The sequence below is a fragment of the Choloepus didactylus genome, chromosome 12 (genome assembly GCF_015220235.1).
Source record: "Choloepus didactylus isolate mChoDid1 chromosome 12, mChoDid1.pri, whole genome shotgun sequence".
Lineage (NCBI taxonomy): Eukaryota > Metazoa > Chordata > Mammalia > Pilosa > Megalonychidae > Choloepus > Choloepus didactylus.
Window position 1 is genome coordinate 93,125,285 of NC_051318.1, and position 19,432 is coordinate 93,144,716.

The 19,432-nt window shown below is 41.9% G+C and overlaps 1 protein-coding gene and 2 pseudogenes across 8 annotated transcripts in view; all 3 read left to right on the top strand.

The window, feature by feature from the left end:
* The window catches only part of RUBCNL (rubicon like autophagy enhancer), a 93,096-nt gene that overhangs the window by 33,425 nt on the left and 40,239 nt on the right, over positions 1-19,432 (top strand). For all 8 annotated transcript variants that reach the window (XM_037800196.1, XM_037800199.1, XM_037800197.1 and 5 more), the window contains 8 exons: positions 4,505-4,587; positions 5,723-5,930; positions 10,346-10,447; positions 10,885-10,945; positions 11,532-11,664; positions 12,847-12,992; positions 15,649-15,713; positions 19,146-19,384. In XM_037800196.1, the coding sequence (XP_037656124.1) occupies positions 4,505-4,587; positions 5,723-5,930; positions 10,346-10,447; positions 10,885-10,945; positions 11,532-11,664; positions 12,847-12,992; positions 15,649-15,713; positions 19,146-19,384 (1,037 nt within the window). The remainder of the gene's footprint in view (positions 1-4,504; positions 4,588-5,722; positions 5,931-10,345; positions 10,448-10,884; positions 10,946-11,531; positions 11,665-12,846; positions 12,993-15,648; positions 15,714-19,145; positions 19,385-19,432) is intronic.
* On the top strand, positions 13,004-15,131 carry LOC119507107 (annotated as a pseudogene).
* LOC119507520 lies at positions 13,308-13,407 on the top strand (annotated as a pseudogene).

A 19,432-nucleotide genomic window follows, 5' to 3' on the forward strand; every position in this document is an offset into this window, starting at 1 on the left:
GTTTTATTTTATCTATCGTATCCCTGAGATCCATTGTGATTTTTTCAATTTTTTTCTCCATTCTTTCTTTTGTTCTTTCATTTTCTGTTCTGTGGATTTCTAGGACACTGAGATGTTGTTCAGCTTCCTCTAGTCTTGTATTGTGAATATCCAGAGTCTTTTTAATTTGGCCAACAGTTTCTTTTATTTCCGTAAGATCTTCTATTTTTTTATTTACTCTTGCAATGTCTTCTTTATGCTCTTCTAGGGTCTTTTTTATGGCACTTATATCCTGGGCCATGGTCCTCTTGATGTCCTTTAAATCCTTTGCCATGTTTTCGTTCTTTGATTGTAGTTCTTTAATTAAATTTGCAAGATATAACGTTTCTTCCGAAATCTTGATTTGTGTGTTTGGAGCTGGATTCTCCATATCATCTGGTTTTATCATATGCATCAAGATTTTCTGTTGTTTTTGGCCTCTTGGCATTTGTTTTGCTTTATAGGGTTCTTTCAAGTTGTATCAAAAAAAAAAAGGGATATCGATCTAATTTTTCAGAGACAGTTTGGTGATGTACACTTTCTCTAACCAGCAGATGGTGTCTGTGAGCCACCTATATCCCTCCAGACAGTAATATGGGGAAATGATTCTTGTATGCTCAGTTGGAGAGCTCAGCCTGGTCACGCTGCTGGAGTCGCCCGCCCTGAATGTGGGGCGTGCGCACGGGTGGCCAGGGAGGAAGGGCAGCTCTCTCTCGGTGTCCCGTAAACCACCGGACTTGGTGTAGTGTCCCTGGGATCTCCGAGTGGATCCCCCCTCCCAGCCGCGATCCTCCCTCAGCCGAGAGAAAATGCCGTGCTATGTCATCAGTGTGCGCCGTCCCTCTAGGGAAGCCCTGGGCCGCTTGGCTGTGCCGCGGGGCTCTCAGCTCATTTCAGAATGCAGAATGTGTGAGGCTGTCTCTACTGCAATGCCTTGTTGGCTGAGAACAGCTGAGGTTTTCTCCACAGAGAGAGAGCGAGAGACAGAATATTTCCCCCGATTCTCCCAAGGTCAGTTGTCGCCAAAAGCCTCTGTCTGCTTGTTGAGGTTTTGCTGTCTGTATTGAGCAGTTATTATTAAAAGCTCACTTGGAGCTGGGCTGAGAGAGTGCGCAGCGCGGCTTCCGTGAGGGAGGGGCTCCCGGCTCTAGGTTCTCGGCTCTCAGCGCGGGTCTGCAGTTTTACTTACAGATTTTATGCTGTGATCTCGGGCATTCCTCCCAATTCATGTCAGTGGAAGTTGAGTGTACTGTCACATTTGTCTCCCCGCTACCATTCCAGGTTATTTACTGGTTTTTTGTTCATTTATGAATTGTTCTGGGGGAGACTAAGTCTTCCACTTCTTTCTATGCCGCCATCTTCCCAGAATCCCCGGGATTTGCTTTTAATAGCTTTATTGAGATATAATCCATCTGCCATTCAACTCATCCATAAAATTTAGTGGTTTTTAGTATAGCCACTGAGTTGTGCAGGCATAACCCCAGTCAGTTTTAGAACGTTTCATCACCCCAGAAAGAAACCCCTACCCATTAGCAGTTAATCCCCATTTCCTTCCAAACTCCCCAGCCCTAGGCAACCACTAATCTACTATCTGTCCCAATAGATTTTGTCTGTTTTGGACATTTCATATCAGTGGAATCATACAATATGTGGGCTTTTGTGACTGGCTTCCATTACTTAGCATATTTTCCAGGGTCATCCATGTTGCAGGAGATATCACTACTTCATTCTTTTCTTTGGCCAAATAATATTCCATTCCAATATTCCATTGTGTGCATATACCATATTTTATCCATTCATCAGCTGATAGACGTTTGGGTTGTTTTCACTTTTCAGCTATTATGAATAATGCTGCTGAGAACATTTGTGTACAAATTTTTGTGTGGACATGAGTTTTCAGTTCTCCTGGGTTACACATAGGAGTAAAATTGCTGGGTCATATGGTAACTGTACTTTTAACATTTTAAGGAACTGCCAAACTATTTTCCAAAACAGCCAGCACCATTTTACATTCCCATCATCAATGTTTTCCCATCATCCAGTTTCTCCACATCATCACCAACACTTGTCATTGTCCGTCTTCTCTATTAGAGCCATCCTGGTGGGAGAGGATGCTATCTCATTGTGGTTTCGATTTGCATTTCTCTGATGATGTTGAGCATCTTTTCGTGTGCTCTTTGGCCTTTTGCATGTCCTCTTTGGAAAAATGTCTATTCAGGTCCTTTGCCCATTTTTAATATTGGCTTATTTGTCTTTTTGGTGTTGAGTTATATATTCTGGATCTTAAACTCTTATCAGGTCAGCAATTATTTTTCTCACATTCTGTTGGATGTCTTTTCATTTTCTTGATGGTGTTCTTTGATGAAGTTCATTTGATCTATTTTTTCTTTTGTTGCTCATGCTTTTTTATGCTCATATCTAAGAAATCACTGCCAAGTCCAAGGTTATGAAGGTTTTCAACCCCTATGTTTTCTTCTAAGAGTTTTTTTACTTCTGCTCTTATGCTTAGGTCTTTTGTTAATTTTTGTATGTGCAATACAATTGGGATATAACTTCATTCTTTTGCAAGTGTATATCTAGTTTCCCCAGCACCATTTGTTGAAGAGACCATTCTTTTCCTTAACTAATGTACTTGGCACCCTTGTCAAAAATCAGTTGACCAGAGATGTGTGGGTTTATTTCTGAACTCTCAATTCTATGCCGTTGGTCTATATGTCTTGGATGGGATTTTGCTATCCAGCACCAGGATTTCCTTTTCTAGGTAAATATGGTAGGGAAAAGACCACCTGAGCCCGAACACATTTCTTCGGGTGGTAAGAAACAATACCACAAGTCTTTTGTTTGTATAAGATCTCCATATTTACAAAGCACTTTGACATTCCTGATCTCCTTCTGTGCTCGAATAGCTCTGTGGGGGTAGCTATCCCGATTTAGAGGATGAGGACATTTTAATACAGAGACACAGTTAGTGAATGGAGAGCTGGGACTGGAACCCATCCTTTTGATTCTTCTCTGTGTTCTTTCCTCTATAACACAGGGTCTGCATACTATAACCTGCGGGCCATATCCAGCCAGCTACCTGTTTGCATTATTTGCAACTGCTCTCTTACTCTCATGGCAGAGCTGAGTAGTAGCAACAGAGGCAGATGACCCTCAAAGCCTACAATATTTACTATCTGGTCCTTTACAGAAAAAGGTTTGCTAATCCCCAACAGCCTTGAAAGATAAGAGGTTCAAAGCTTTTCGTGGAACAGCTCCTTTCTTGGACATGATGCAGGGATTGGGGAACCCTGCATGGATCTCTGTTTGGCATCCTCAGAGCTGCCCAGTCACCAAGACATCTTGTAGCCTGTTCCTTGAATTTAGCAGGTTGGGACAACTCAGGTCTTATGGCTCTCTCAGAAATTTGTTGCCTTAAATGCTGCAGTGAGAAATCCCATGGCAGAAATAATTTTGATTTTGATGGGGTTCATTGCCAGTGAAGTGGCTTAAGGGTATAGGAACCAAAGAGTCAACAGGCTATACCTTCTGTAGCTTCTTCTTGATTTGGAATGGAGGAACATCACTTCAGAGAAGCAAGGCTGACCTTCTTCAGATCTTGTTTCTGTCAAACAGGAAGTTTTGGGTCAGTTGTCATGAGTTGAAGTAAGCCATTGACCTTATAGCCCTGCTTCTGGCCTTGCCCCATTTTCTCTACGTGCTCCCTACAGTCCTCTTCTCTCCTCTCCGCTCATGGACCTCCACTCCCATTGTACTCCCACCCCTTCTTCTGGGATGCATCTCAGGAACTCTAACAGCTTATTTTAGACATGCTCTTCATCAAGGCACCATCACCTCCTGTAGTTATATGAATGTCTACCTGCCTGTTTTAGTTTCCTAGGCTGCTCAAAGCAAATGCCATGAAATGGGTTGGGATAAATTATGGGAATTTATTTGCTCACGGTTTTGAGGCTGGAAAAATGTCCAAATCAAGGCATCATCAATGTGATGCTTTCTTCCCAAAGACCAGCTGCCGTTGATCCTTGACTCCTCTGCTACATGGCGAGGCACATGGCGGCATCTGCTGAACTCTCCCTTCTCTTCTGGGTTTCATTGATTTCAGCTTCTTGTTTCTGTGGCTTTCTCTCTCTCTCTTTCTCTGTGTTCATTCCATTTATAATGGACTCCAATAAGAGGATTAAAACCCCTCCTGAATGAGATGGGTCACACCTTAACTGAAGCAACCTCACCAAAAGGTCCTACTTAGAATGGGTTCACACCCATAGGCATGGATTAGATTTAAGAACATGTTTTTCTGGGGCACATAACAGCTTCAAACCACTGCACTGCCAGAAGGGTCTTTGTTCTTCTGTCATCCTATTTCAAATAAAAGTGTGCTCACATTTTTCATTACAGTATTCAAAAACTGCTCCTTAGAAATTTTTGTTTTCTGAGATAATATTTGAACTTCCTTTACCTTATTTCAAATAATGTCCCCTATTGGCAGGTGCTGCTCGAGTTAGTAGAAAAGCAATTTCCTTGAATTGCTTCACACCTGAAGCATTTGTGCTCCCTGTTGATGTAGAAAAGGTAAGCACTGTCTTCATACATATATTTTTTTAATTGCAGAGATTCTTGATGATTTAGGTAGTGCTGTTCTGATTTAAACCTGGAAACTTCAGCTTAACAAGGCATGCAAACAGGTTTCCTTTCAGCGTTTGATTGGTGGTGGCAGCCCAAAACACCAAACTGAGAAGGTCTCTGAGGCAGGGTCTGTGCTGGGTTGGAAAGTTTTCCATAACTGATGAATGATGTCTGCCATGGGCTACCACGCACCTAGGGTTTCAAATCACAAGAAATTTAACTTGGGTGGTTTGTTGTGTGCAGTGGGCTAACTCTTATGTCTCTCAAAGATGTGGACTATAAGTCATAGAATGACTATAAATCAGTTAAATGAACATTTTTACTTACAGGCATTAACCCCACTTAAATGTAGCTTCTTGCCTTTTCAAGCTCATATACCCTCAGTGAAAAATTTGCTTTATGATGTGTAAGGAACTAACAAAACTTGAGGGTAAGGGCTCAGTCCTCCAAACTGCCAAGTCTGCCCAAGACTTGTGACACCATCTTCTGTGAGTGGAAGTCCAATTACAAAGCTTGATGGAACCGTCCCAACTTTTGTCCTCACTTTCGACACCAACCACAAATTCAGGGCTTCCCATGATCATCTTTACTTCTGGCCAACTGCCTTTCAGCAGTTGGTCCCTCAGGTTCAATAATTCCCTAGAATGACCCGCAGAACTCAGGGAAGGGCTATACTTACAATTACAGTTTTATTATAGCAAAAGATTACAAACCAGAACTAGCCAAAGGGAGAGGCACACAGGGCAGGATCTGAAGGGTCCCAAACACGAAGCTTCTGTTGTCCTCAGGGACATACTACCCTCCTGGCACACCAATGGGTGACAGTAGTCAAAGAGTATTGCCAACTGGGGAAGCTCACCTGAGCTTGTTGTCTAGCATTTTTATTGAGGCTTCATTATGTAGGCAGGATTCACTGAATGATGGGCCATTGGTTGAACTCAATCTTCAGGTCCCCTCCGGGGTTTTAGAGGTTCTCTCTCAGAAGCCGGGACAAAGACCAGACATTTTCTGAGGTAAAGTTGATTGTTCTATGAGTATTTTACTGATATTATTTTAACTGATAATATATTTTTTTCTACAGGAAAATGCCCACTTTTATGTTGCAGATAGGATTATATCAGCAATGGAGAAAATGAAGTATAAGATTCTGAGTCAACAGAAGACAGAGAGCTGGACTATAGAAGAAGCCAGCGGGTCACTGGAGAATGATCGAGCTGACTCTGAAGAGACCTTAAATAACAACATAAAGCAAGAATCTGGGTCGTCTTCTTCTGACAGTGGCTATGAAGGCAAGTTGGACAAATGTAGAGAAGCTTTATGCTTTATTCTACCCATGTACTTTTCAAATCACAAAATATATATTTAAATCTTATGTCTAAATCTTGTGTGATCTATAGAAACCCCACCAGTGCTACTGCCATGTTGGATTGGGATTGGTTCTCACGCTCTATCCAGTTGTCAAATCCTGTTTTGATTTTCTTTCCCTGGGCTTCATCCTTGCTCTCTTTAATTGCAGTCATGGATGTTTTCCCCCTTCCTGTGTTTTCTGTGCCACAGCATTCTCCTTAGCTCTCCTGCCTTGTATGTTTCCTTTTTCAAGTATTCCTTCATTCATTCAGCAAACCATGAGCATGTGATGTGCGAGGTGCTGAAAATACAATAAACATATGCTCGCCCCCGCAAGGAGCTTGCATGTTGGGACAGATGGCTCAGGGAGCTGCGTGGGGTAACTCCTCTCACAGAGGCAGTACCCAGTGTGGCTGCAGTGGAGGAGGAGCAACTGGCCCCATCTGGGGATTCAGGGAGTTCTTTCTGGAGGAAGCAATACCTATGCGGAGAACTGAAGTTAGGGTTTGGCATCTTCTGAGAATTTCTTGAATGTGGGGTCTGCCTTCAGTTCTACTTCCCTCTTTTTCTTTATTCGTGTTCTGAGCAATTTTATCCATGGCAACACCTGCAATTGTTCTCTCTCAGTTGATATTTCCCATTTCTGTGATTTTGGTCCTGTGCCTCTCTTCTAAACCACATGGCTGAGACCTGTTGAACATCTCCACCTGGTTGGCATCCCAGAACTTATAACTTAACATGTCTACACCAAAGCCATCTCTCTGTCACTTCTTCACAACCCATTTCCCCAACAAAAATGATTAAAAATTAAAATTTGCTTTTCCTCTTGACATCCTTTTCCTAGTATCTTAGTGTCTTAATCAGGAATCTCTTAGTGGCAAGGAAAAAGCCCACTCCGTGTGGTATGTAACAAACGCCTGGCACAAAATAGGTGCACAATAAATATTTGTTGAATGAATTACCTAGTTCAAATTAAAAGGGACCTTTTTTAAAAGGTATTGAGGATTCCGAATTGAACCCAGTGATGGGAGGTACAGCTGAGCCACATAAGAACTCAGCAGTGGAGAGACAGCTGCTGTCTTTTCTGGGGCTTTGTGACCTCTTGTCTCTTCCTTTCTTAGCGTAGTTGCTTCATTCTCCTTTTCTGTAAACCTACTTCTCTCCCCAGAAGCATATAGTTACAGTTCTGGAGTCTCCCTGACCTCTTGGTCAGGTCTTCACAGCTCAGCTCAACAGAGAGAAGAAGGATGGTGTGTGTTTGGGTTTGCTAAAGCTGCCGGAATGCAATATACCAGAAATGGGTTGGGTTTTACAATGGGGATTTATTAACTTACAATTTACAGTTCTAAGGACATGAAAATATCCAACTCAAAGCATCAACAGGGTAATATATTGACCCTGAAGAAAGGCTGCCAGCACCTGGGGCTCCTCTGTCACATGGGAAGGCGCGTGGCCAGCATCTGTTGGTCCTTTGCTGCCAAGTTTCATTGCTTTCAGCTTCTGGTTCCAGTGGCTTCCTCTCTGAGCTTCTCTGGGGCTTTTCTCTAGGAGCTTCTCTTAATATCATCTCTTAGCTTCTGTATGTGTTTCACCCTCTTACAAAGAACTCCAGCAAGAGGATCAAGACCCATCCTGAATGAGGCGGGTCACATCACAGTTGAAACAACCTAATCAAAAGGTCCCACCTACAATAGGTCTGCACCCACAGGGATGGGTTAAAAGAACATGGCCTTTTCTAGGGGACATAACAGCTTCAGACTACCACAGGGTGGGAAAAAACGATCTGCATTTTATTCCAAGTTTTCTCTCTGACTCTTCTCTCTGGTGCCTGTGCCCCCTCCACGTTTCTAGCTAGCGAAGCACTTGGTCCTGACCTCTCAGTGGGAGTGATGTTCCTTTCATGAACTTCTTAGGTTCGTGGCATGCAACTGTGTTTTCTTGTGGTTAAGGGTGTGTCTTAGCCACATCTTGAGATTTTTTTTTTTTTAGTGAGAAATCTTTCATATACCATAAAATTCACTCCTCTAAAGTTTGCCATTCTGTGGTTTTTAGTAAGTGCACAGGGTTGGACAACTATCTAATTCTAGGACACTTTCACAAACCCAAAAGGAAACCCTGAACCTCTTAGCAGCCATCCTCCATCCCCTCTCCCCAGGCCACCACTAATCCACTTTCTCTCTCTGTGGATCTGCCTATTGTAGACACTTCATGTGAGTGGAATCACATACCACGTGGCCTTTTGTGATTGGCTGCTTTTACTTAGCATAATGTTTTCAAGATTCATCCATGTTGTAGTATGTATCAGTACTTCGTTCATTTTAATGGCTGAATAATATTCCATTGTTTATATATACTGCATTTTGTTTATCCCCCATTTATCAGTTGATGGTTATTTGGGTTGTTTCTCCTTTTTTGGCTATTACTAATTGTGCTACTATGAACATTGGTGCACAAGTTTTGGTGTTGACATATGTTTTCAGTCCTCTTGGGTGTAGATCTAGGAGTAGAGTTGCTGGGTCACATGGTAACTGTATGTTTAAGTTTTTAAAGAACTGCCAAACTGTTTTCCCAAGTGGCTGCATCATTTTACATTCCCACCAACATTGTATGAGTGTTCTAATTTCTCCACATCCTCACCCACACTTGTGATATTCCATTTTTTAAATAGCTGTTCTGGTAGATGTGAAGTGGTATCTCACTGTGGTTTTGATTCAATAAATTAGTATCTTTTTATGTGCTTTTTGGCCATTTGTATATCTTCTTTGGATAAATGTCTGTTCAGTTTCTTAACCCATTTTAATAATTGTGTTATTTGTGTGTTTGTTGTGGAGCTGTATGAGTTTTTTTATGTATTTCAGAAACTAGCCCATTACCAGATGTGTGTCTTGCAAATATTTTCTCCCATTCTCTGGAGAATTTTCACTTTCTTGATAATGTCCTCTGAAGCATAGACGTTTTTAATTTTGAGGAAGTCCAATTTATCTATTTTTTTTTTAATTGTTGCTTGTGCTTTTGGCCCTCGGGAGATTTTGAACTCATGATTGAAGAGAAATCACCTTATTCTCATTTCCATTTACCATAGTGCCTTACTTGAAACAGATATTTTATAAATATTTGTTGAGTAGTTTAGTGGAAATTTATGTTTGGTTGAAACAAAAAGAATATACAAATATATCAAATGAAATTTAAAAATGTTTCTACCACCCAAATAAAAATATTTCCCTTTTATTAACTATCTCCCTTGTCAAATTTGTGATGATAGATATTACCTTATGAGTGAGGTCAGGGTTTTTCATACTGCAGATTGGTACTGAGAGCATTTTTTAAAACAATGAAATAAAACAGAAACAAGCAGAGTGTAACTTGCTTGTCAGGGTGACTACTATTTCCTAAAACTTTTGTATCAGTTAAATGTATTTTGTTTTTCTACCAAGTCACAATGTAAATTGTAGTTTACAGAGACACATAGTCAGTAGACTGGTGGAACCACAGAGGGGTGTGGTTCCTTCTTATCCATAAGGAAACTGAGGCTGGCAGGTTGAGACTGCTCATAGTTACCCAGCTCGGACGAGACAGAGTGTTGTTTTCAACCCTAGGCCAGCCACTACGAAGCCCATGGATGTAACCTCTACACAGCTCATGGGCTGTAACATTTCCCTAAAAGAACACTGTTCCTTTCTCTGCATACTTTCGCATGCTTATTCAAGTGGATACTTTTTTTTTTTTTTACAAAAATGCATTCATAATAATTATATACTTACATTAATATAGCTGCATTAAGATAGTAATATAGTTGTATAGATGACTGTTCTATCTTAACAGTGCTTCATAACTGTTTTCCCATGTTGTTACAGTTTTCACATTTTTTAATGGTGGCATTTCTTGAGCAGTATGATTTGCAATATCAATTCCCTAATATTAGGCATTCAGGCAGTTTTTAGTATTTTAAATGGACTACACATAGTTCCTTTGCAGTCAAAGCCTCCCCCTTTCATGTTTTTCATTCTCTTTTTAATGATATCCTTAGGATATTCCCCAGACTGGTACAACTAAGGATTGAAAGGCACAAACATGTCTATGGCTCCTCTATTCTTTACCCCGGCTATGAAGCTGGAGGTTGGTTGTTCATTGGTTTTCATTTTTACAACTTTGTATTATGGAAAATTTGAAACATACATAAAAGTAGACAGATTATGATTATGAACCCCTATGAATTCCAGTGAAGCTGAATTGTTAAATTCCTTTTAAATAAACTCAGCCCTTTTCATTTTCCAATTGTTGTTGAGTTGGGTGTTGCAGTTTGCACAGTTTTTCTTTCACTTCTTGATGGCAAAACCCCCTTCTCTTTTTTTTCTAGGTTGTGCTGTGTTACAAGTCAGCCCAGTGGTTGAAACATCTACTCCTTATGATGTGGGGAAAGAGGCCTACAAATGTGCCTTTGAGGAATTTGTCATTTTAGGTAAGATTTGGGAATTCCTCCGATCTGACTGCTATACCCCCACCCCTCCCCACTCCCTGCCGCACAAACACACATCACATGCAGTACCACATCACAGCGGCACCGAAGGAAAGCCTCCCAAGATCAGATTCTGTCTCTGACATACAAGATGAGATGTTCCAGTCATTTCAAATGCCTTGATAACTAATCTTCTTTCATCTCACTCGAAGTGAATGAAAAACCAGATACTTGTTATGAAGAAGAGCATATTTTTCTTTAATGCCATCGCTGGGCGTTATCTGTCTCTTAGCGGAAACCCAAAAGGCCCTGAAGCGTGGAGATGGTGAATCATTGGTTCTTTCTATGATGCAGGGAACAATTTTGTGTTCTTTTTGGTTGGCTATGATTAAGTGAAGTAGACTGAGAAGACCTCACTGCTCTCTTTTATTTTCCTGAAGAACCTGGAGACTTTAATGCTGTCACTGAAACCTGCGGCTCTTCTTCCAGCTCCTCTCAAAGGTAATTAACTGTCTTAACCTTGACCCTCGGGGCTGCCACCTCCTGGCTCAGGGCAAGGTGAATACGAAGCCTCTGACATCTTGACCTTAATCAGCCAGTTCCAATGACAGGGATTACTACCTAGAAATGAAATAATCACCACCAAGGAGTCTATGGTGTTTTTAGGTTAGATAAAAAGTTTTTGTTTCATTCTCATTCATTATCCTCATGGGAAGGCTGAACAGGTTTCATTGCCCCATTTTACAGCCGGAGAAACTGAGGCTCAGAAAGACCATGTGATGTGCCTTAGGATACGGTAATGTTAAATGGCAGCACTAGGACTCGAACTCAGATCTTCTGACTCTAAATCCAGTGCTCTTGTCACCACACCTCCAGGTCTTGGTACCCTAAATACGTAAAACGATGTTCTGTTGACAATGGAGGAATTATGTTGAGCAGAACGCATGGTGACTGATGCCCGGTCTCTTACCTGACCGCCTCCTCTGAGTTACTGGGACTGGGAAGAACAGTTGAAAGCATGAGGATGACCCCAAAATACACATCTCGGGAATGCACGTTGCCAGTTTTGACATCTCTTACGTTTCAGCGTCACGTATGAGCCAGACTTCAATTCTGCTGAACTGATCGCCAAAGAGTTGTACCGGGTTTTCCAGAAGTGCTGGATGCGGTCGGAAGTTCATTGTCAGCTGACGGGATCCCTGAATGCAGCCAGCTCAGTAGTAAGTATCAAAATAAATTGATCCTGGATTGAAAGTTTTTAAATTCTCCTTTTGTCTGAGGCTCACTTCAGATGGTGATGTGGTGTCTTGTATGAGTGCTGGGTGTTGGGGAGACCCAAAATGAATGAGGGAATTTGACATTCATTGTGTGTTTATCATGCACACAGGACTGTGCTCAGCACTTCACATTTTAATCCTGTTAGGTAGATTCTGTTGGTTCCATTTGGCCCAGCCTCTCAGGCCACAGTGCTGATAAGTGGTAGACTGGTATTCCTACTGCAGGTTGCCTCAATTGAAAGCTCAGAGCAGTTCTCTTGCAGGACATCCTGCCCTCTGGGAGCAGCCAGTGCATTAAGGGCAGAACACGTGGTGACAAAGGTGAAAATGGGATAGGAAAAAAGCTCTCTGGGAATGCAGAGCAGGGAGCGTTTAATTTTACTAGGGGACCTTAGAAGCCTGATTGGAAACGTGGAGCTTGAGGGCGGAGTAGAAGCAGGTAGAGATGTGGACACGACTTGGAGGTAGGTGCGTGGCATGGTTACTGAGTATTGGGGGGAGGTTGATCTTCATGGGGAAAAAGGCTTGAACTGAAGCAGCCTAATTATGGAGGATGTAGAATGCTAATTTCAGGGGATTGGACTTTAAACGCTAATGTGAAAGTGTAATGGGATGGTGCCGAGGAGAGCCACAGAGCGTTTATGAGTAGAGGAGAGCTCCTAAGAGATCCTCTTTCTGGGGAAGCTACAGGACAACAGAGGGTTCTGATGGACACCTGAGAGACCAGTCAGAAGACAGTGGCAAGGTGTGCACTCTGGAGAAGTTGGATTGGTCGAAGTTGTCAGCCTGATGAATGAAAGAGAGAGAAGGCTTCAGCTTCAGCCATTTTGAAAGTATTCCAAGTCAAAATGACCGTCTTAATGTAAGGCTGAAACCTGGAAACAGATGAGCTAACTAAAACTGCTAATCAAAGGGATCTCAGCTAGGTGGTATTTGAAGCAATTTTTCTGCAGATGGCTTTAGATTAATGGAAGGCTCTTGACATATCCTTTATTCAAGTTGAAAGCAGTTTTAATTTTTCATGGCACATTTTAATATTGCAGACACATTTGAATGTTCTTTATATTTAAATTCCTGAATTAGGCTTATTTAAGTTGTTACTAAATCTTTTTCTGTACTATGCAGGTTTTAAAGGAAGAGTGTGTCCGAAAAGAGTTTGAATCCAGTGTGGATGTAGTGCAGAAAATTAAATTGAAGTCTAGGATCAGACGGACTGATGACTGGGACCCACCTAGATTTCAAATCATTTTTAATCTTCATCCACCTCTCAAGTAAGTACAGGTCATTGCTTGGGCTGCCTGTCAATTTAAAACAAGTTTGGGACTGAACTCAGTTAATTCCATGGAAGCAGGGTGGTTTGCTTTGGTAAAAGGAAGATTGAATATATTTTTCTGTGTTTGCTTACTTGACACTCTTTTTATCCTGGGCTTTGGGAGGTTCGGTAAGTTTTGACAAGTTAAGAGAATTTAACCTCACATCACTACTTGTGAACATTACATAGCAATTGAAAATTAAATGGGCTTACAAGGGAATTTTTAAGGGGCTAATTTTGAATTTTAAAAATCATAATTTTAAAAACCTGGGCGATGCTTGTTCGGCAGCACATATACTAAAATTGGAACGATACAGAGAAGATTAGCATGGCCCCTGCATGAGATGCAAGTTCATGAAGCATTCCATATTTCTGGAATGTGATTTGCAACAAATGTGAAGGCCAAGGTGGTAAGAAAGGAGCAGTAGAGTGCTGTCCCAGTTGTTGAGGTACTGGAATGATACAGCAAATTCAGTCTGTGTGCATGGAGTGCCAGGGCCATGGGGAATGGATCAGTCCTAAAGACAGATGCAAAAGTTGCAATGGAAGGAAGATATTTTGAGAGAAGATTCTAGAAGTTCATATTGACAAATGCATGAAAGATGGCCTAAAAGATAACACTCCATGATGAAGGAGACCAAGATCCAGGACTGGAGGCAGGAGATACTTTCATTGTTTTAGATCAGAAGGATCATGCTGTTTTTACTTGACGACGAGAAGACCTTTTCGCGTGTATGGACACGCAGCTGGTTGAAGCATTGTGCGGCTTCCGAAAGCCAACATCCACTCTTGACAACCAGACCACAGTCATCACCTCCCATGTAGGTCAGATTCTCAAGCATGGAGATATCAAGTGTGTGCTAAATGAAGGCATGCCAGTTTATCACAGGCCATATGGAAAGGGTCGCCTAATCATCAAATTTAAGGTCAACTCCCTGAGAATGGCTTTCTCTCTTCTGATAAACTGTCTTTGGTGGAAAAACTCCTACCTCAGAGGAAAGAAGTAGAAAAAACTGATGAAATGGATCAGGTAGAACTGGTAGACTTTGATCCCAAACAGGAACGATGGCACCATTACAATGAAGAAGCCTATGAGGATGATGACCGTCACCCCAGAGGTGGTGTGCAGTGTCAAACCTCTTAGCTGGGGCCAGTGGATAACACTCACTACTGGCATTTTATATGCAGCAGTGAATAAGTGAAGGACTGTAATCATAATATTCAACCATAGTAGTGTTTTAAGTTAAATGAAGAATAAACCCAAATATAAAAGCTCTCACTTTGCCCTGTATGTATGATGACTTCACTGTGCAAGATGAAATTTAATAATTGTAAAAACTATTGCTTTAAAAAAGAAAAGTCCCCTTAGCATTTGTTAGGCTATACCTTGTAATCATTTTTCACTGTATACATGGACTAGCTTAGAGTGAAATGTCCAGGTATAGGTATGTGTATTGACTTTTTGTAAAAAAAAAAAAAAAATCCTGGGTAACTCTATATTCAAGTTCAGTGTGAAATAAAAATAAATAAATGACTTAATAAGAAAAAGGAAAACTCATTCTTCAGGGGAGCTCCTATCATTAAGAAATGTGACAGAATGGAAATAAAAAGAGCATAGTTCGCTTAGGAAATAACAAAGAAATGTCCTAAGAGACAAAACAACCTCAGATGATGCAAAAAAAAAGGAAATAAAACCATTTTATATATTTTTGAAGAAGTAGTTTAATTGTAATGTGCTCTGAGAATACATAACAGATTATAGACAAAGGGACAATTGGACCAACTAGCATTTTCCCATGCCTCTTGGTTTGTATTTAATTCAGGGTGCTGCACACTGCAGAGAGTAAGAAAGCACTGGTGAGGACTGCTGATTGTGATCTGTGGAGGTGCCTTGTTGATTGTCTTTCTGTCTTTTTCTTTCCAGAGAATGCTGGGAGGTCCCTGGGGCTGCTTGGGCTGAAGGGCTCCCTCTGTAGGCAAGAAGAGGAAATCACTTTCCTTAGCATGGGGTAGCCTTTTGTTAGGGCACCCCTGGGCGCTCTTCAGGGCACGTGGGCTGGGATTCAGCATATTTTTACCTTGGCCATTTTTTTTTTTTTTGACCCTGGACCATATTCAAATTTTACAACGTTTTCTGTATTTCCAAATCACATGTGAAATCATAGCACCAACAGTTCAGTAGAAAACGCTTCCTTTGAAAATCTCACACCAGAAATGTTGGATAGCTTTGTCTCTGAATTTCTTTGGATCCGTTTGTGAATGATCACCTTTTGGTGTGTCACCTTTTGATGCCTTGTTCCCCTGAATGCCTTCCATGTATAACCTGTCTCTCATTCTCTCTGGAGTCGGAATCCTGTGCATGGGTAGTGACAGCTCCTTAAAGGCTCTCTTCTGCTTTGGGGCAGGAGGGAATTTTAAGGAGCTCCAACTTAAAAAATATCCAGAGATTTCTGTTGAATAAATCTATTTTTTTTTCCAAAATGGAAAAAAAAAAAGACAAAAAAAAAATAAGGCTCCAATCCAAGAAAAGTATGACATCAATTTCTTTTTCAGTCAGTGGCAGATGTTCCTTTGACCTTCTTTGAAATGTAACTGTTATCATTTTCTCTACCTAGGAGGGATCTCGTGGTAGCATCACAGAATTTTTTGTGCACTGGCTGTGGAACTCCAATAGAACCTAGTAAGTATGAGCAGTGGATGGTCTGCTTATTATGCAATGACAGGGCAAAGAATAGCAAAATAATGGGGCAGTGCATTGCTTTCGTGAGAGATGCTTTTCAAAGAGAAGTTTCCTGGACACCGTTTTCTCCTTCATGCACAGCCCATCATGACCTAGAAGGCTCTGTGACTGGCTTCATACCTCTTTAACTCTTACCTCCTGGTTCTCTTCCCACTGGGCACTCAGCTCCAGCCATGGGACCTCCTTGCTGGCTCGCTTCTGACTCAGGGATTTGCATTTGCTTTCTCTCTCCCTGGAATTCTCTCTTCCTAGACGTCCCTATGGTAGATGCCTTTCCTTGACATTTTCACTCAAGAGATGAAGTCCTCTCTGGCTGCCCTATCAATAATGCCAACCCCCTCACACCTTTGGTTGCAAACACACACATGCACACACTTGCCCACACTTCACATTACCCTCCCCTTCTTCTTTTTTTTTTTCTTAGCACTTGTATTTCCAAAATACTCTCACATATTTTCTTGGTTTATTTTGTTTCTGCCCATCCTCCCCTGTAGACGATAAGTTCTATGAGGGCAGATATTTTGACTGGCTTGCTCATTGCTTTATCCTGGCTCCTAGATCGGTGCCTAGATCTGATAGTTGGTCTTCAAAGAGTATATTTGTTAAATGAATGAGTGGCTTACCAAGGAGCTGGCAAAGTCCTCTGAGAGCGTTTGAGGAGGTAGCCCTCTGAGGCCTAGAAAATGACACTTTGCCTAATCGAAATGCAAGCTCCCCACTTGAGTCCTGGAAGCCCCTGCTCTGCTGTGAGGGTGTCTGTAGGTCTGGCCTAAGGAAGTCTGGAAAGAGGAGCTTGGGTGGAAAGGCCTCCCTTGGCCTTTAGTTTGCAGCCTCTGAAGGGAAAGGACTTTGAGGAATTCCACATCAAGAAGTAAAATAGAACACAGGGCTCTGTTTGGTAAGGCCAAGAATGATCGGTCCTAACATGCGTTATGGTTGTAACTAATTTTTTTTAATGTCTCATCTTCCCAGCTGATCTAGTTGGGTTCATCACTGTATCTTGGTACCTCAGTAACTACTGGATGCATGAGTAGAAATTACAGACATGTGACATGCTTCTACAAACTTTTTAAGTAGTTGCCCAAGTTCAGATATCTGTGGAGATGTGTGCCTGCCATGACGATGCAGTGTTGGGTCTTGCAAACGTGGTTCCAAAGTTCTGTGCTGTTTCACTACTTCTGATACCAACCAACTGCAGTGACTCAGTACATTCAGTTTTGACTCAAACTTCCCAGAGTTAGGCCAGACTCTCCAGATTCAGGGCCACCCTCTACAAGATTTCAATATACAAGAAATATAAACTATATTGAAGCTTATAAGCACATAATACTATCTGCTGTGTCATAGTTCTCAATCCAGGGCAGGACACAGACACAACATAACAGAATTTTCCAAGTTTCACATTTGAGGGCTCAGACATAATCATGAGGCACTGAATAAATTCTTAACAAAGAATTTGTCAACTCGAGAGGGATGTCCTATAGTTAATCCAGGGTTTGATAATAAAGTACACACATACTTACTTGTTTGGTGTGTTTTTCTTTTTCTTTAAATCATCTTGAATTTTTTTTTATTGTGGTAACATGAAATTTGCCATTTTAACCATTTTTAAGTATACAATTCAGTAGCATTAATTACATTCACAGTGTTGTACTACCATCACCACCATCCATTTCCAAAACTTTTTCGTTACCCAAAACAGAAACTTCATACCCAGTAAGCAGTAACTCTCCATCCCTACCCCCCACCCCGCCGGTCCCTGGTAACCTCTAATCTACCTTCCGTCTCTATGCATTTGCTTATTCTAGAGATTTCATGTCAGTGGAATCGTACAGTATTTGTCCTTTTGTGTCTGGCTTATTCTACTCCGCAGAGTGTTTTCAAGTCTTGGCCATGTTGTAGCATGTAGCAGAACTTCATTCCATTTCATGGATGTATAACATTCCTTTCGGTGGTTATACCACATTTTGTTCATCTATTCATCTGTTGATGGACGCTTGGGTTGTTTCTGTTTTTTTTTTTCAGTTTTATTGAGATATATTCACATACCATACAGTCATCCATGGTGTACAATCAGCTGTTCATAGTACCATCATATAGTTGTGCATTCATTACCCCAACCTATTTTTTAAACATTTTCCTTATACCAGAAAAAGTAAAAATAAGAATAAAAAATAAAAGTGAGAAAAACACCCTCCCACCCTATTTTTTGTTCAGTTTTTGTCCCCATTTTTCTCATTTTTCTACTCATCCATCCATATACTGTATAAAGGGAGTGAAATCCACAAGGTTTTCACACTCACACTGTCACCCCTTGTGAGCTATATTATTATACAATCATCTTCAAGAGTCAAGGCTACTGGGTTGCAGTTTGATAGTTTCAGGTATTTACTTCTAGCTATTCCAGTACATTAAAACCTAAAAAGAGTCAGCTATGTAGTGCATAAGAGTGCCCACTAGAGTGACCTCTCAACTCCATTTGGAATCTCTCAGCCACTGAAACTTTATTTTGTTTCACTTCGCTTTTAAGCATCAACTCTAAGTGCAACCTGAGTGACAGAATTTGGGCAAGTGCAAACCCATCACCCCCTCTCTTTCCCTCTACCCCAAATACCCAGTGCAGCACAGGAGTAGGGGGTGATGGCTCAAAGCTGAAGCTTTGGCAGTTCGAGTTGGATTGGAATCCGGGTTTCCCTAATCACTGTTTGAGTGCCACTAGTCACCCTGCTTTACTTCTCTCCTATCTTTATTGGTTATCTGTATTTCTTTGTTCGTGTATTGCCTGTTTCCACCCTTTGCACGTTTATATATTTTTTCTCACTGATTTCTCTGGGAACTCTTCTGGATACTAGTTTCTAACATTGTATGTATACTGCTTTACCATTTACAAAGTACTTTTCATATGTGTGATATCATTCGATCTAGTTCTGAGGTGCCTGCTGTAATTCCCATCAGCTTTCGGGGCCCCAGGAAAGAGAGGCCTGCAGGGTTTCTTATTTGCCCTCAATCTTCCAGCCAGGGAGAGGGATAATCGGGAATCCCACCCAGGACTGGAAACCCTACATTCCTTTCTCTTTGCCATGCCACAGTATACAACACCCCTCTTCTAAATCCAGGAGTATCTGAGAGGGTTTTATTTTTCCAGCATCTGTTCCAAGAAAGCGGAGCTCCTGGATGTCCACGTTAAGGACCGTTTAACCAAGGCCCTGCCAGCTTTCCCAGCCCCCCACCCCACCCCACCCCACCCCATAGCTTTAGCAGCACAAACAGTCCTCTGGGCGCCCCCAGCGCTGTGGGGGGATCCGGCTGGGGCTGCAGGAGCGCGGATCCTCAGCGCCCGGCGCGGGGCTCACCGTCCCGCGTGCTCCGCAGAGTTCGTGAAGCGGCTCCGGTACTGCGAATACCTGGGCAAGTATTTCTGCGACTGCTGCCACTCCTACGCCGAGGCCCGCATCCCCGCCCGCATCCTCACCGCGTGGGACTTCAGGAAGCACTACGTCAGCAATTTCTCCAAACGGCTGCTGGACGGCATATGGCACCAGCCCCTTTTCAATCTGCTCAGCGTCAACCAGGGCCTCTACGGGAGAGTCAAGGAGCTTGACAGAGTGAGGGTGAGTGGGGAAGCGGGTCCAGACCCCCAACCCCCACCTCAGAGGGTC